The sequence below is a fragment of the Protomyctophum bolini genome, assembly GCF_963924005.1.
Source record: "Protomyctophum bolini genome assembly, chromosome: 9".
In the NCBI taxonomy this organism is placed as follows: Eukaryota; Metazoa; Chordata; class Actinopteri; order Myctophiformes; family Myctophidae; genus Protomyctophum; species Protomyctophum bolini.
The window spans coordinates 31771899-31788550 of record NC_137870.1 but is presented as its reverse complement, the minus strand read 5'-3'; the positions used below and the strand labels follow the sequence as shown (position 1 = coordinate 31788550).

At 41.6% G+C, this 16652-nt stretch overlaps 1 protein-coding gene across 1 annotated transcript; it reads left to right on the top strand.

The window, feature by feature from the left end:
* The first annotated feature begins 4246 nt into the window (after positions 1 to 4246).
* Positions 4247 to 16244, top strand: apbb1 (amyloid beta (A4) precursor protein-binding, family B, member 1 (Fe65)). Its single transcript, XM_080772568.1, has 14 exons — positions 4247 to 4389; positions 4959 to 5601; positions 6136 to 6341; positions 6440 to 6499; positions 7433 to 7509; positions 7598 to 7664; positions 7834 to 7980; positions 8995 to 9122; positions 9955 to 10069; positions 10202 to 10286; positions 11192 to 11272; positions 11384 to 11499; positions 11656 to 11832; positions 13424 to 16244. The coding sequence occupies exons 2-14, from the start codon at positions 4989 to 4991 to the stop codon at positions 13577 to 13579; spliced, it is 2028 nt and encodes a 675-aa protein (XP_080628694.1). The 5' UTR covers positions 4247 to 4389; positions 4959 to 4988; the 3' UTR covers positions 13580 to 16244.
* Positions 16245 to 16652: the final 408 nt, after the last annotated feature.

Genomic DNA, 16652 nt, shown 5'->3' with positions numbered 1-16652 from the left:
ACTGGAGGTGACAATATAGGTCAGGACGGGGTTGACTGTGAGGTCCATCGACCACTTTTAGAAATTCTAGCCCACGATGGAATAGCCTCCCAGTGAGTATTGTTACAATATTAACAATAAGCCTATAGACTTTGGTGTATGTGGGTTTTGTTGGATTTAATTGATATTCTGAAAAAAATGTTTTTAGGCAGTTAATTATCTCTGTTTTATCATGTTGCTATGGTTTAATGTGGGACTAGAGAAGGAAATTTGCTTATAGTTAAATCCGGCACAATTACATGATATCATGTTTGATTGAAATGATCATTCATGTGTAGGCTACTGTCCTGAAAATAAATAAATAACTGTTGAAATGGAGCAAGAATCTCCCAGAGTGCACCAGCAAGATGGCTCCTCGTTTGCCTGAGCTGGAACACCTGAAAAAGCTGTAGGGAGCACTCAGCATCACAAACAAAGAACCATGTCCATGAGACAAGAAGCAAGTTCAAGGAGGCCAATGGTCGGTGATGTTTTATTTTCAGTCATTATATTTGCAATACCGCTTAATGTGTTAAAACCTGATCTAAAAGCTAATGTGTTTAGTATGGTTTAATTAACTGCTAGTTTGGATTGTGGAAGGAACACAATGCAGTATTGTTTTCATCTTGTATTTGGACGTTTTCATTTGTGTTGGAAAAGTTTAGAAGTATAACTTTACAAAAGTATAAGACAAAGTTAAAGACTTCTAAATATGGACAATAATAACTTTCTATATCAAGGGTTTAAAACCTAGTTGAAAAAGAGCTGACCTACAAGCTCTTAATGTTGACTTTAATTGTAAACGTTTGTCCCTGTTCAAAAACGAAATAAATGTTTTGAACTGAAGTCTTGGTGTGTGCGACCCACTACCGTTATTTTGACTAATTGTTTAAAATACATTTAAATTGTTTAAAAGATGTTTGATTATTTAGCCTACATTTATTGTTTAAAAACAAGGATGGTTGAACTAATTGATTGGAACATTGTTTAAAGTATATTATTTGTTGATTGGCCATGTTTTTAATCTTTGTCTTTCTGTTTTCGAAGGTTTACAACCTGACAGAAACCAACAAATCAACAAATGAAGCAAACTGTGCATGAAAAGTTGAATTGAGTTGGAAAACGGAGTTGTTTCCCTTTTAATGTCCCTTGGAGTGGAACAAAGTAAACCAACTGTGAGCAGCCTGGACCGAAGCTAAACGGCTTCAGTCCAGGTTAAAGCTGTTGACAAGAAGGAAATAAAGATGGCAGAATATGGGCTGGATAAGACGTCAAGGAACTAAAGGAAAGGACCACGGCGAAAATCCGCTTCACCAAACAAGCCAATCATATTTTAAGGGGAGCAGACGGCATGCTGCAATCGGAGTTAATGGAAGAGTTCAATATACTGTCGGACTGTTTCAGAGCAGTGCTCGATTCAAATGAAGATGTCAGGATTGGGCTGAAGGAGCGCAGGGCTTGATGAGCAGCAAGAGGCCGACATCGAAACCACTTCTAAGAGAAGCCAAGACAAAGCTGGTGGAGAAAAAACACCGTTCAGACAATCGTGTGGTCCAAGTATGGTAGAGGAACTAGTAACTGCAATTATTGAAGAGAGGGCAAATGAGGCAGCAGGCAATGTGCCGGTGAAAAGTGACACTTTAGATTAGAAGATCTCAGACCAGTTGCTAAAAGACTAACTTAACTTTTGTCATGTATGTATGGGGTTGGTGGAATGACCATGAAAGTGAAGACACAGATATCTCCTCGGAGTCAAGACTCCAAAAGGAATGTCCAACCACCATGTGTACGCGCTACACCCTGTCAGGTGTAAAGGAGCAACTTGGACACTCATCAGTGGCGGAAACTCCGTGGGTTCAGAGGCGCGATTGAACCCCCTGGCATTTTGGCAAAGGCGCGACTGAACCCACTGCATTTTGGCAAAATATATCTATATGCACTGCAGTAAATTATGCACCCACTGACTGTCCACTGAAATGGGGGGGGAGGTGCTTGAACCCCCTGCCGTTATAAGAACTTTCCGCCTCTGACACTCATGCATGAAGGAAGCATGAGTTCAAGTCCGTTGCTCTCCCCATGTCCCATATATATGGGGACTAGGTTGGTGGAGGGTGTGTAGAGCCCAGGATCGCATTAGATAATTGACACAGGGGTGAAAAATGGGTTACAAAATCGTGGGATAAAAAAAGTAAAAAAACACTCAAAGGAACAGGGAGAGCCCATGAAATCGTGTAATTGAACCTGGAAAAACTGCAAAACTTCTTCCCAGTGGTCACACTTGAGGAATTGGAAAGGCCAGAAGAGGTTGAGCTTCTCAATAGCCATCAAGAGGGAAGACTCGTTCCCCAGAGGGTAAAGGTCATCGGAGACCTGGGGTGCGTTCAGAAATACCGGAGCGCACTCGCCTATTAGTTTGCATTGCACAGTGCGCTATTTCCGAACGCGCCCCTAGTCTTGTGGGAAGGTCCACTGGGCAAGACAGTCACAGCACAATCGTCCCCAAAGAGATATACTGGATGATGTGATACAGGGTTCGTCGGAACTCTCTGGGATATCCGACAGCGGATTAACAAACACGTTTGTCACATTCTTGAGGAAGGAAGGGGGGTCTTTGTACGTTTGTCACATTCTTGAGGGAGGAAGGGGGGTTTTTGTACACTGTGGCCTTGCCAGCTCTCAGAAGTCTGTAGAACATGCGGGAGGTGTCTGCGGGAGGTGTCTTGGATCCTGAGGACCACCATCCAGTCCACCTTCTGCCTCCAATAGGGCCAGCTGATACGGCTCCTCTGCAAGCCACGCCGCTAATTACGCTGTTTGTCTCGTACTCGGGAATCAAGACCCACTTCCCTGCCACACAGGCCGCAATAAACTTCTCGGAGTACATGACCTCTGAGACTATGAGATGTGTGCATTTTTCCACATAGCCCTTGCCTCTGAACTTTGTTTGAGTGGTGCAACCACTCCAAGGAACAGCAATGTCCGTGTTCACCTGACTATGTGACTATGTCTGTGTCCGTGTTAACCTATGTGTTAATGAGCACCAGTATGACTACCAGTAGGGGCGGTGTTGTGCCAGAAACAGAGAGAGAGAGAGAGAGAGCTAGTGCTGCACTGTTGCCTGCTAATGAGAGAGAGAGGGGGGAGAGGGGAGTTGCACCACTCAGTTCACACGGGTGTGATTTTTTTTGTTTGTTGTAAATACCAATCGTGGTGCTTTATTTAAATAGAGGTTTGACATTCCGGCTCCTCCAGAGACGTGTGCTGCGTGTATACAGAAGAGCACTAGTTAGTTGTTTTAACAGACCAGATGTGGGACATTTAAGGCCGGACAGACTCCTCTCCAAAAACAAATTGCACGCTCGAAAGCAAGAATGTATAGAAAGTCCTCTCGAGGAGATAAGTGTCCCCATATAGTGAGGAAAAGGAACTAACGTTTTGGCTACAGGTATGGTATCACACTACTACAGTTAACTACTACATTACTACAGGTATCACGTACTATTAGCCAGGCTAATCACATACAGGTATCACTACAGGATACCTGATGAAGGTCGTTTAGACCGAAACGTTGTCATTTGAATAAAACTGCTGCTCTATAAAGTGCAGACCGTGTGCGGGACGCTTCTCATGATTCACATTTGGTTGCCGGCTCCTACGCACCTGCCCTTGCAGGTGTGCAGTGCACAAGGCCTTTTCTCGCTACAGACTTTAATTGTTTACGGTAATATACATTTAAATTGTTTAAAAGACATTTGATTATTTAGCCTACATTTATTGTTTAAAAAAAAGGATGGTTGAACTAATTGATTGGAACATATTATTTGTTGATTGGTCATGTTGTTAATCTTTATCTTTCTCTGTTAGATTTTTTTCGATTCTGTTTGTGTACAATACACACTACACACATGGTGTACACAAATCAAAAAATGTTTTCGACATTTGTGTCTTGTAGCTGATGTGATTTTGGCTGGATGTATTTGTGTGTGTTGTGTTGTCCTGGCTGTCCTAGCCTTGGATCTGTCATAATTATGAATTTTTCAAGTCTGACTTATCTATCATAGATATTCAAATGTATATACAATACATGATAGTGCTTAGTGCTGTCCCACGACTCCGTCTCCCAGTCTCCCACCCACTGGTGACTGGCTGTCCTGTGTCCTGTCCCACCACGGTGGCAAGTGGGCTGGCTGGCTGTGACGGATCTGTGACGCAGGTCGATCCTCCATCACCAATGTTCACCATCACTACTAGACGAGCCCATAGCAGCAGCAGCAGCAACACTATCTGAAAAAGAAACGACCTCCTTTAATTTGTGGAAATATGTAGCTGACATATCCGAAAATATATTAAAAACACGGGGTCTGACAGTTGGTAAGTTGAAACCAATGCACTTGTTGTGTCAGTATAGAATATCTCGAATAGCCTACTGTGATTTTCTACGTCGGAGTTAGCGGGCTAAGAAGCTAACGTTAGCTAGAATGACGATGATGATGATGGCGGACCGTGCCCGTTATTTAGCTGAAGCCGCCCTGTTTACCTAAGTGGAATTGTGTTGGTTCTGTTTGTCTGGATCTTGTTTTTTAGTGCTCAGTTAAGCTAATTAAGTATGATTTGATACAGTTGGTCGACGAAATAGCTCAGATATAACTACTGACCTCAAAATCAAAACAAGGGGCTACGGCTTCACTACTGCGAGACGAGAGACGCTTGTATTCGTGGTTGTTGACATTTAATAATGGTCAAAGTCAATGTTCATATGCGATCAGGGCGCATATTAAACTGACTTAATTGTTGACTCGAGCTGCCAATTAGTTGACTTGACTAATATAACTGCAATTACTGCATCGCTGTGTTACACACTCCCAACAAGTTATTTCTCTCTGTGTGATATCTGCTACGGACTGACTGAGCTAATGCTAATGAATCTTCCTCTCCTTCAGACCTGTAACCTGTTTGATGGTAACGTTATCATGGGTGGGCATGATGATGACGATACGGCCTATCTAATCAATAAACAAAGGCAAGATGAAGAGCTGAAGAACAAGCTGAACGATAGCAGTCATTGGGGTGATCAGGACACCACTGGCAACAATACCAAATGGCTCAAAGAAGGCCAGAATCAGCTGCGGAAAGTAGCCGAGAACCAGCAAGAACAGGACCACAATTGCAATATCACGAACGGGAACAAGGAGGGTTCCCCTCATCAGAACACTACTCAGGAAGATCAGCAGGGGAACGAGGAGAAGACCAAAACTGTAATAACCCCAGGCCTCAATGATGAGGAGTCCAAGAACATCCTCGACACTCTGGAGGCCACAGAAAATAAAGAGAGGGAAGAAGATGACAAAGAGAAGGAGGAAACAACAGGAGAAGACGAAGAGACGTCAACTGATACTGCAGGAGAGAAAGAGTTGGAAGAAGAAGACCCGAGTGACCAGGAGTCTCAGAGAGATGGAGGTGTTGTGGGGAGGAATGCCTGTCTCCTGTTCACCAATGTGAATGGAGCACCAAGTGATGAGGAGACTAACTGGCCAGCACTGTCTCAGGACAGCACAAATGACAGCTCTCCAAATGGCAACAGAGGTAAGGAGGAGAATAGAATAATAGCCTAGGTCATGCAAATGCTGAGTTGAGTCAGCAAGTACATTTTGTGGTACAGCATGAGTGTTGCTCTGCACACGTCATCAGCCAAGCTAAGGTGCTTTGTTTTATTTTATGCCACAGAGGCAAGAATAAAGATGACATGTTATGGTATCCATGATATTGACTCCGGTAACATTACATTTATCATTTAATGATCTTTTCAACAATTATCTTTTGTCATCAAATTTTCCACTGAAAATCTTGTTCACACAAAGTATAATGGGCTGTCGAGACACCATTCATGATTCATGACAACTATAACTACATATGTTGATGTGTGAGCATCCACTTCTCCATTGAACTCAATGGCTGTGGCCACCTCGTTCTATTCGGTTTTGAATGGTGTCCACATTTTTTATAGTTGTGCTTGTGATATGACACGGGTAGACTTTTCCAGTTCAAGGGTCTCATGACTCGGAATCGCTTCCAAATGGATGATGCTTAGTTGTGACATCACATTCTTGGTGTTTTTAGAGTCATTCTGGGATTCCAATGCCTTTGAGACAGACACAGACTTACCTGCTGGCTGGATGCGGGTGCGAGACACATCAGGCACCTACTACTGGCACATACCTACTGGCACCACCCAGTGGGAACCTCCTTCACCACTGGATAAAGTTGGCGACTCCATCATGTCCTCTAGTATGTCCTTGGAGACCACACCATGTGACGAACCTGAGGTGAGGTCTTACAACTTTTCTTCTATAATGTTATACATTATAATGTAATAGCAAAACTGTCTAAAGGCAGTAATAACACCTTTTTGTAAAATTCCTAGGAATCATGGCTTCAACTTTCTAACCCAGACGATGGAACTAGTGAAGGGGAGCTGTGGAAGGTGAGTCTAAACTGAATTAGTTTACTTAAGCAAGTGCGCTGATATTTATAGATGAGCAATGTAAATTAAAAACCCATTAAACCAGGGTGTCCTGTTTCTGCTCAAAAGGATGGCATTTAGGTTGCTAAACATCAGCTTTTCTAATGATATATGTTTACAATAGGATTATTGCTCATATAATCTGATACACCCAAGTTTTAAGGATGACAGTGCCCTTCACACATCTATTGTAGTAATGCCTTTTGGCATTAATGGAATGAATTTAAGTCCGGTGACAGTTTGGTCAGAATGCATATTTAATATGAATATATTATATGTGACTTTCATAGGAATCTTTCTGCCAAAAGAGAGAAATAAAATAAATAAAATTGCTGCTAATGCCTGCCTTTACTATAAAAGTAAAAGGGACGGCCGAGGGGAAATTGCAGCATTTGAGGATGCCTTTCTTTTTTTTTCTCTCTCTTTTTTTTTTCAAATGTCAACGCTAGATGCTCTTCAAGTAGGCTATCTACAAAGGTTATAGCTCTGGGTACTAGGGTAGTTAGTTTGAAGCCCTTAAATATTCTTGATAATGTTATGTATGTTGCTGGCTACAAGGGACAGATGCAGGTTTAGGCCCTAACTAGATGCCTTTTCTTTTTCAAGCAGAAATGCACTGTGAGGTACTGAACAAACCCTGGAACATTATGAGGCACTAATCCTGTAATGTAGCCAGTAATACACAAATAATCAGGGAGATTTTTCCAGCCAATGTGCATCATTTCTGTTGGCCATGTTGTATTCTCCACACACTGGTTAGGCCTATGATCATGTTTTCATAAGCCGTGGCTATACGTCTTAGTTTAATTATTTGCCGTGTTCCTTTACTAAAACATAGTGGCTTGCCACTATGTTTCAAGTCCTTGTCTTAACGTTTTGGTGTTCTATTTGCAGGAGGGTGACGCGGCCTCTGACCAAAGCCTGAAGGAGTTTGAAGGGGCAACTCTTCGCTATGCATCCATTAACTTGAAGTAGGCATTGGTTAATATCAAATGAAATAATATATTGCTTCTCAGACCAAGTTTTATGTTTTAATGCCATCATCCTCTGTCATTCTAGCTACAACTGTTCTCAGTCTGAGGAAGAGGAAAAGCTTGCTCCACTCTGCACAGACCTAGAGGCTAAGGTATAAAGACTAGCTCTAATAGATGCCCAGACTTGAATGCACTACTCCCACAGGAAGAGGGTGGTCTGTTGGCTGTTCCGCCTGTCAACACATCTGCTCCTACACCCGTTTCCTAATTGGCTTGTTTTCACCCTTTCCCCTCTCCATTGTCTTGTCTACACCATTCCAGTGTTTCGCTGTGCGCTCTCTGGGCTGGGTGGAGATGTCTGAGGAGGACCTGGCACCGGGAAAGAGCAGTATTGCCGTGAACAACTGCATCAGGCAGCTGTCTTATCATAAACACAACCTTCATGACACAGCTGGTATCTGGGGAGAGGTAGGGATTGTGTTTTTCCTTCAGTAGGCAATGGAAAACCTTTTATTTATTTTTACTGCTGAAAGAGCAAGCCAGTCCAAAAATGAGTCTGGCAGGTGGCTAGTGTTTAGGTTCAAGGGTCTTATTGTCGCATGCCGCTTACAATTCAGCTGTCACCACATTGCAGATTTGCAGGCAGTAGAATTCTTGTTTATTCACACCTTGCACGCCACACAGGAAGTGAATTGACACACCCTGTCCACGTGAAGCCTAATTTACTTCCCAGGTTTTTTGAGGTCATGCAGCAACAGTATTACTAAGCAAATCACATTATTTAGTTATGTTTTTTCAGCCGCTTTGAGATGTTTTGTTTAGATAATGGCATGTTAGATAAAAATCACACCCGCATGAAGTGAGGGGCACTCTTATCATACAACTTACAACATCAAGGACAAAACAAACATGGACAAAACAAACGATAAACTCTGTTCATTGTTAATGGCATTTAATGTTTGTCTAAGGAAACATTAAACCTGTATATAGGAGGGGCTAGCGCCCCTCAAAAATAAAGAAAATAAACTGATTGTTTATTTTTAGATGCACCACTGTTTGATTCAGGACTTTGCTAATAATTGTAAAGATATCAATGATCCGGGGCGCCCGCAATCCAGGCACATACAGTACTGTAGCATAGGCTCTAATGCAGCCTGGCGGTGTGTCGCAGGATCCCGACCTTTGCTTTCACTCACCGTCTCTCTCTCTCCCTGTTTCCTCCACTGGTAATATCAATAAATTAAAAAATCACACCCATGTGAAGTGAGGGCCGCTCTTATCATTGTACATCACCATGACGTCTATTTATCCATTTGCTCAGACACTATGCCATAAAATTCTCCATTGTCAATGGGAATTGTTTGTGTAGGACAATATCAATGATTCAGCATCTTTGGAAGGGCTTGCTACAGTATATATTTATTTGATTACCATGTTATAGTATGCTCATTATTAATGGTGTGTGTGTGTGTGTTTTCACAGGGTAAAGATATGCGCATGGTGCTGGAGAACGACACCATGAACTTGATTGACCCACTAGGCCAAACTCTGCTGCATGCTCAGCCCATTGCCAGCATCCGGGTGTGGGGGGTGGGAAGAGACAATGGCAGGTCAGTGTGTCCACAGGATGTGGTCCAATGGAGACCAAGGCTAGTCACTGTCCGACCACAATGCTTTCCTTTCTAATTTAGTCATGTTTTTCTGTTTTGTTTTTGTTTGCACTACAATAGTTACAATTGGTAACTATGTGATAGAATTAAATGGTCATGGTTTAGCCCATTTAGACCAGAGGACGATTTAAGAAACAAATCCTAACCTAAGTTTTCAGAAAGACGTTTGTTGTGAACTTATACTGTATCTTGCACTGAAATATTAGGCACAGTTTGTATTAGTCAGATTTATTAATCCTATTAAATTGCCTACACTATATATTTATGCCTATCATAAACTGCTGGATAAAGTATTTTTTTCCTGGCAAATTTGAACCCAGTGGTTATTTTCGCTTTAAAATGTAGGCTATGTTATGTATTAGCCAGCTGGTATTAGCCAGCTGTAGTAGTCATTATGAGGCGCTTGCAGTCATGCCCCAGCCATGATACACTACTGCTCTCTGCTGGAGTATGTGTAGTATTGCAGATGCTTCTCAAAATACTGCCTGTACACATTTTCCGTAACTGCCCACCTTTCTGATACCTAACTCTTTTTTTCTTTCATGCTGCATTGTGCGGTCATTTACAGGGAAAGGTATACTTCAGTTGTTGTTATTAGTAGTGGAGTATTGTGCTTACTGTGCCTGTACTAGCATGTGTACTATTATTTGCCTGTTTCTGTACTAGTTTGATTCAAGTGATGGTGATGGTCATGTCGCTACATTGTGTGTGTGTGTGTGTGTGTGTGTGTGCTCTTTTTATATATTTGTTTGTGTGTTCGTTTCAACTGCAGAGATTTTGCATACGTGGCTCGAGACAACCTGACCCAAGTCCTCAAGTGTCACGTTTTCCGTTGTGACTCACCTGCCAAGAACATTGCTACCAGCCTGCATGAGATGTGCTCAAAGGTCAGCCACCTATGCTGAGTATTTTGTCATTTACTTCCGTGTCATTTGTAATTAATTACGGACACGGTATGTGTTTTCCACTAAGCATGAACCCTTCCTGAACTCTACCTCTTCCACGTCGCCTCTCCTCAGATAATGACCGAGAGGAAGGCATCCAAGCCAGGTCTGAGTAGGCTGAACTCCGACCCTTGTAAACCATTGGGCATCCCCATTGAAGGTACGGCAAGGCTTTCATCCCTGCATGGTTGAATATCTATATAGCATATTCAATAGCACTGATTTATGCAAAAAAAACGAAAACTTCAAAAATGGTGTTAGGTGGTTTCCTCTCGACAGCAACGATACTATAATTGACCAAATCTCTGTGGTGTCGTTCACTCTGTGGCCGGCGTAACTCGGATAGCATCCGACCGTACGATCTGTTTACCCTGTTTACAGTGTACACTGTACAGTGATGAGTGGCAATTCTGACGGTCCCAACGGTTTCCGAGGACCTAAAAGAAATATATCTATCTGTCAACCCACGGGGTCTGAGGAGAGCTTTAGGGAGATCGCGGGAGTGCCACGCCACGTCACTGCCTAGGCTAACCGACCCGTGTGCTTAACTGAGAAGCAGAGCATAGCCAATAAAAATGGAATTACTTGCATGGAACCAAGTTAGATTTCCGGTATATATTTTTAACCACATTAACCCTAGTGTCCCTATAGAGGTTATGGGCATGCATAAAGTGAATGGAAGATCGAGTGGCAATTCTGGCAAAGTGAGTTTAATGTTGATTAAAGTCTTTTAATGCAATCAAATATGACTTTTCTGTTTGGATGTACGGTCTGTCAAGTCCAGAAAGTAGTTTTTTGCCACTCTGTAGGCATTTCCGCATAACTTCCTGGTATGATGATGATGTCACGTGCATACCCTCTATACTGAGCATGTCATGACAGGAAACATTCAACCAAAAATAAATGCACATTTTGGTGTAAATAACAGATCTAGGTTGCGATATGTTGTGGGCTGGCTGTTTTTGCTTTTGGCGTACAACAAAATAAGTGGTTAAAATGTGTAAATACTATATAAAATATCTGTTCCAACTTTCCAAACGTATCCTTTTATATGATCTACCACAGAGTTTCCTGCCCCCAAAAATGAGCTTTTCCAGCATTTCCATGTGTACTACCTTGGTAATGAGTGCGTGGCTAAGCCAGTAGGTAAGTACTGAATGGATCTGAAAGGCTTTCATTTGACTGTGTAAACATATATTGCATTTGATTCATTCTATAATTTCTTTAAATTGTATTTATCCCCTTTGCATTGCTCAGGCATGGACACAATCAACATTGCTCTGGCGAAAGCAATAGCTGGCCAAGATAAACAGGACTGGACTCCTGTCTCTGTCAATGTCGCCCCTGCTACCCTTACCATACTTGCAAGACAGGTAACTGTACACTACATAATGTGTCTCCCAAGGCCATAATGTGCAACACATCATTTCTGATGGGCATAAACCCTATTACATCTTTTCCCCGTTTACCCCCCCCCCCCCCCCTCCCATAAATAAACGCCACCCCCTTTTTCCCCCTTATTTTACCAGACTGAGGAGGTGCTGTCGGAATGCAGGGTGCGTTTCCTGTCTTTCATGGGCGTGGGGAAGGACGTCCGCACCTTTGCCTTCATCATGGCTGAGGGTCCCAGTGATTTCATCTGTCACATGTTTTGGTGTGACCCGAACGCTGCCAGTCTGAGTGAGGCTGTACAGGCTGCCTGCATGGTGAGTGAAGGTGTCCGTAACGACAACCTACCTCAAACCCTAACCTAACCATAACCGCAAGCACGGGAGCAGCGCATGCTCAACCGATACGCAGAGAAGTTGAGGGGCATTGACGTAAGCGAGTCCGGTCCCATGAAATTGTCACGCGCATGCTAGTTTGTGCACATGCCCGCCGGCGACTACACCTGGATTGTGGTGATCTTTTTTCCCCCCTCATGTGCAGATACATCGCTGATCCAGTAAACAAATGGGTTCTAATAACCCAAAAGGGACCTCTGCATGTTTAGATCGTAGACCCCAGTGAGCACCCGTATTTTCTTTACATGCCACCTAATTTAGTCCCCACGCCTTTAAGTTATTTGTCTGTCACGCTACATTTGCAAATACATTCGTCCTCTGCATTCAAATCACCCGAACAATTGGGCGCTGTTAATAAAGTGCCAAGGGAGCAGTTGGGGGTTAAGTTTCTAGCTCAGGGACTGTAGGAATGGCCGTGTTAGTGGCTGGAGAAACAGTACAGAGGCATTGGTAAAGGTTAACCAACTGGTTTGTTTATTCACCATTACCGTTCACCATTCACCGTTAAATTACTCGTTAACGACCAAAGTAGTGTATACCCCACATTGGACTTGCCCCTAATGTTGGCTAAACACCAAGCATTTCCCCAGGTGGAACTCATTGGCTGAGTGGCCATCTCAGCTAAACAGGAAACGGTATTCAACAATAAAATCATGACTGTACAAAATACAACTGTGCATGTTAATAAAGTGGCAATATGCTGTGCAAAATAAGTGACAGAGGACCACTCTGTTACAAGGACACTGAGATTAGGTGAGCTATGGTGCGAACCAGGGATCTTCGGATACCATTTGATTTGTTATTATACAAAACTGTGCAGTGATGACATGGCACTGCAAGTAAATATTTTGTGGTAAAATACTAGTACAGAAACTAGGCATGATAAAATCATGAATGGCATTTTTTGTTTCGGTTTGGCCGTAGATTTTTATTTGTTCCATGAAGATACGCAGATTATTATACTATAAAATGGATAACCTAAGACGAGAAGAGATTCAACTTCATTGGGGTGCATGGGCATTACAGTCTGGCAGAGTCTGCCACACTAAGATTTCACTGCTCATACATGTACAGTATGAGTATGTGCCAAAAAATAATAATAATCTTGAATTAGTAATTGGTATAATTTTTATAAAGAAATCGTTAGTTGGTGACTATATTCTATTAAAACACTCCTAAACACCCCACATAGAGGTATAACAGTATTTGCCAACAATACATTCTGGCCATCCGGAATATACAGTATATTTTCAATTGATTAAAAAAAAAAAAATGTTACTGTAATCGGCCTCCTTCAAATAGGCGAGTACTGGAGCACATGGAACTTCTTATAGACTCCTTTTAGGTTCAGTCAAATTATAGATTCCATTGACCTACATTCTTAGAGCACCAGGCCCTCATCATTACATTAGATCTACAAGCTCACAATGTGTGAGCAAGGTGTTGCGACATAATAGATTACAGTGGCTAATAATCTGTGTTCTGTTGGTGTCTGTGTGATTTCTGGTATCAGCTGCGTTACCAGAAGTGTCTGGATGCGCGACCCCCCAGTCTGGGCTCCTGTCTGCCCACTCCCCCTGCTGACTCCGTGGCTCGCCGTGTCAAGAAGGGAGTGCAGAGTCTGCTGGGCAGCTTTAAGAGCTACAGGTCAGGATCTCAGTCCCCCTGAGCAGGAAGAATGTTAATCCACACCTCAATGAGCACTAACCTCCATCACAACAGCCCCTCTCACGTGTATGTATCGCCTCTATCTCTCTCTAAAATTCTCCCTTCCGGCTCATTGTTTTGCCTTATCCTGTCACTTCACTTGTCTAGTCTCTGGTCTAGTGCATGGAGTTGTTACCGAGGGGAAAAAAGTGAGAATGCAATGATTTTTTCCCGTTTCTTTTTCTCATACCTGTAATTCTCTTTAGCCGCTCTCTCAAATACAAGTAATCGAACCCTGCTGTTTTTATTTTATCTGTGACTATGAACTATGTTTGTTTTAACAAACTAAGCTAGGAATGTCAGAAGTGGATGTAATATCACTAACTACCATGAATCTAGCATGGTAGAATTATCTTACCCAAACACTTTTTTCTTTAACCGAGGCCATTCAATCATGTAACTAACTTCTGAGTATCATTGCCCTTCACTCTGTCTTGATTCTTGCCCAACTTCGGTTGTCACAATAGTCTTGTTGAAGTGTCCTGTCAGATAGTTTTATGTCCCCAACACCCAAACAATTGTAGTCTTCCAAAGAAGCGTGCGATCATTTGTCACATAGTGAGCATTGAGCAACCACTGATTTGAGTGTAGTGGTGTTTCCCATACATTCTGCATGGACATTTGCAAGTTCAGTGCTTGTGTGCAATAATCCAACTTCTCCTGTGTGGTGAAAAGTAGCTATTGGGTCTGCCACACGTTAGCTCAGAGTCTGGTGGGATTTGGCTTACTGAACGCCACAGCCATACTAGAAATGGATATCTGTTGATGGGTGTAATATTAACAGAAATCACAAACTCTGGACTTTTCATCAGAGTGAGTTGCACATAGGCATTTTCCATCACCACTGAATTGTACTGTAGAAACTTGCCACAAGCTGCATGTTTTACTAGCTTAGAGTTATAACAATGGGCTAATTGCTGCTTGCAGCAGTGTAGTGCTAAGACCTGTTAATGTATCATAGTAGATGCTGTATGTGCTTCTGTGTGGTAAGGAGGAGACTCCACTTTGATGTTTGTTGTTGTTTATAAGGCATGTCACTCTAGTTGGTATCAGTGTTTATCTATTATAAGATAGCAGTAGTAGATTATACTTCCCCGTCACTTGCTTGAGGGTAAAGAAGCGAGAGCAAGTTGGTGTCTCCCTTAATTCACAGTTGTGGGAGTGGGAGAGGGGTAACCTTGAGAGAACTTCTCAAATGTCCAGTTTACATTTTCCTTTCGTTCTTTTCTTTTTTTGCCACATTTTGCTGTGGGCCACACCAAGTAATATATTTTTTATTGTTTGCATACACTAAAATGTACTCTATACTCTAAAGCAAGTTGCGCATTTGCTCATTAGATAATTTTTTATATATATATAAAGAACACAGATGAATTTGTGAGAAACTGTATTTTATGTTTGCGATGTGTGTATTTGTAATAAGTATTTAGCACAATAGTAATTTCATCTCTCTTACCATATGAATGATGCGCATTGTACGCTTTTAAGAAACCCCAGAGGACATTTCTTTGGCCAGTCTGTCTTAGCCATTGCTGCTAGCTACATACACAAGAACATCAAATACAGACCTAAATGTGGATTGCAACAAATTGAAAGTACTGGTGGTTTCACAAATGTATCAATAGACATTTAAAAACACTGGCAGAAAGGAATGTATTTAAATGAAACAAATGTAATTGTTCCTTGCCATTGCTAAAATAAACTGTTTTTTAAAACATCCAAACCAATCAAATCAGACTGGTGTAAGTACTTGCCAGATGGCTGGAGAGCCAAAAACATTCATTCATTTTGGCATGGTTTCAACCTAAATTTGTTGACTGTGATCCTTGTATCTTTATGACTAGTATAAACAAGTACTAACACCACTGATTTGAGTCCTTATGATGCATTCATGGACTGGCTGCATTATAAGTTGTTTTGAATTGTCTCCCTCTGCTTATTAGAACAGCAATGAGCTGTTCAAGTTTCCCTTTTTAATTTTAAATTCAATTGTCCTGTTTGTATACTTTTTGCCAGGCCATCCTTGAAAATGTTATCCTTTGTTGGAAATATGATTTAAACAAATTACACAAAACTGAAATGAAAACGAAGTGGGGAAATATGTGTATTTAAAATATATATGTTGAAAATACTGCCATCAATACACACGTCACTTGCTTAACCTCCCTAGAGACGATTCTTACTGCTGTAGCTTCAAGCTGCAGTGTAGTCTTTTGTGGTGGTCTTACACATAATCATTTTAAAGCCTTCTAGTCATGAAAGGACTGGTTTTTCACAGATGAGCTTCATGTATTGATTCCTCTCAATTTTATAACCATCTGGAGATGGTTAAATATTGTAAAATCTTACAAACGGCTTATCTACATAGTATGTGTGCTAGTATGTAAACACTAACTGATAATAGTAGACTAAATTGAATTGTCACAAGTAATAAGTTGTCACTTTAACTCACTTACCTGTGTCACTCAGAAATGTGATGTTTTTATCTGATATGTTTAACTGTGTCATCACTAGAACAGAATGAGTTACAGAACACTAGCAAATAAATTTATTTCTGTTTTATGTAAATTAGGTGTATAAAATGTATGTATATAAAAGTCTGCACAATAAATGTGAACATATCATGATTATTTTTCCTGTAGTTTTGTCATTTATGAATATGATGAGTCTGTGACACAAATTGCCTGTTTTGGCCATTTGAATCAAATACCTAACCTCTTGGAAGATTGGCCTCCAAAGGGCATTTGTAGATTAGATCACTCCCAAATGTTTCCTTTGGTATGCTTCAGGAATCATGGAATCCTTTTTCCATTTTTCAATCAATAGCTTTATCTGTCATTTGCATCCTTTTCCATTAAAATGTAAAAGAAGCGACGCGACGCTGCCTGCACCTTCTGCATATTTATTCAAGCTGCTGACATTGGTTGTACCATTATATATTGACAGAGAGGAGTGCATGAATAAAATGCAAAATACAACCCCAAGTCCACCGATTGAATTCTTGCCTGTGTTGCTGCCCCTACCTGGTGAGTTCA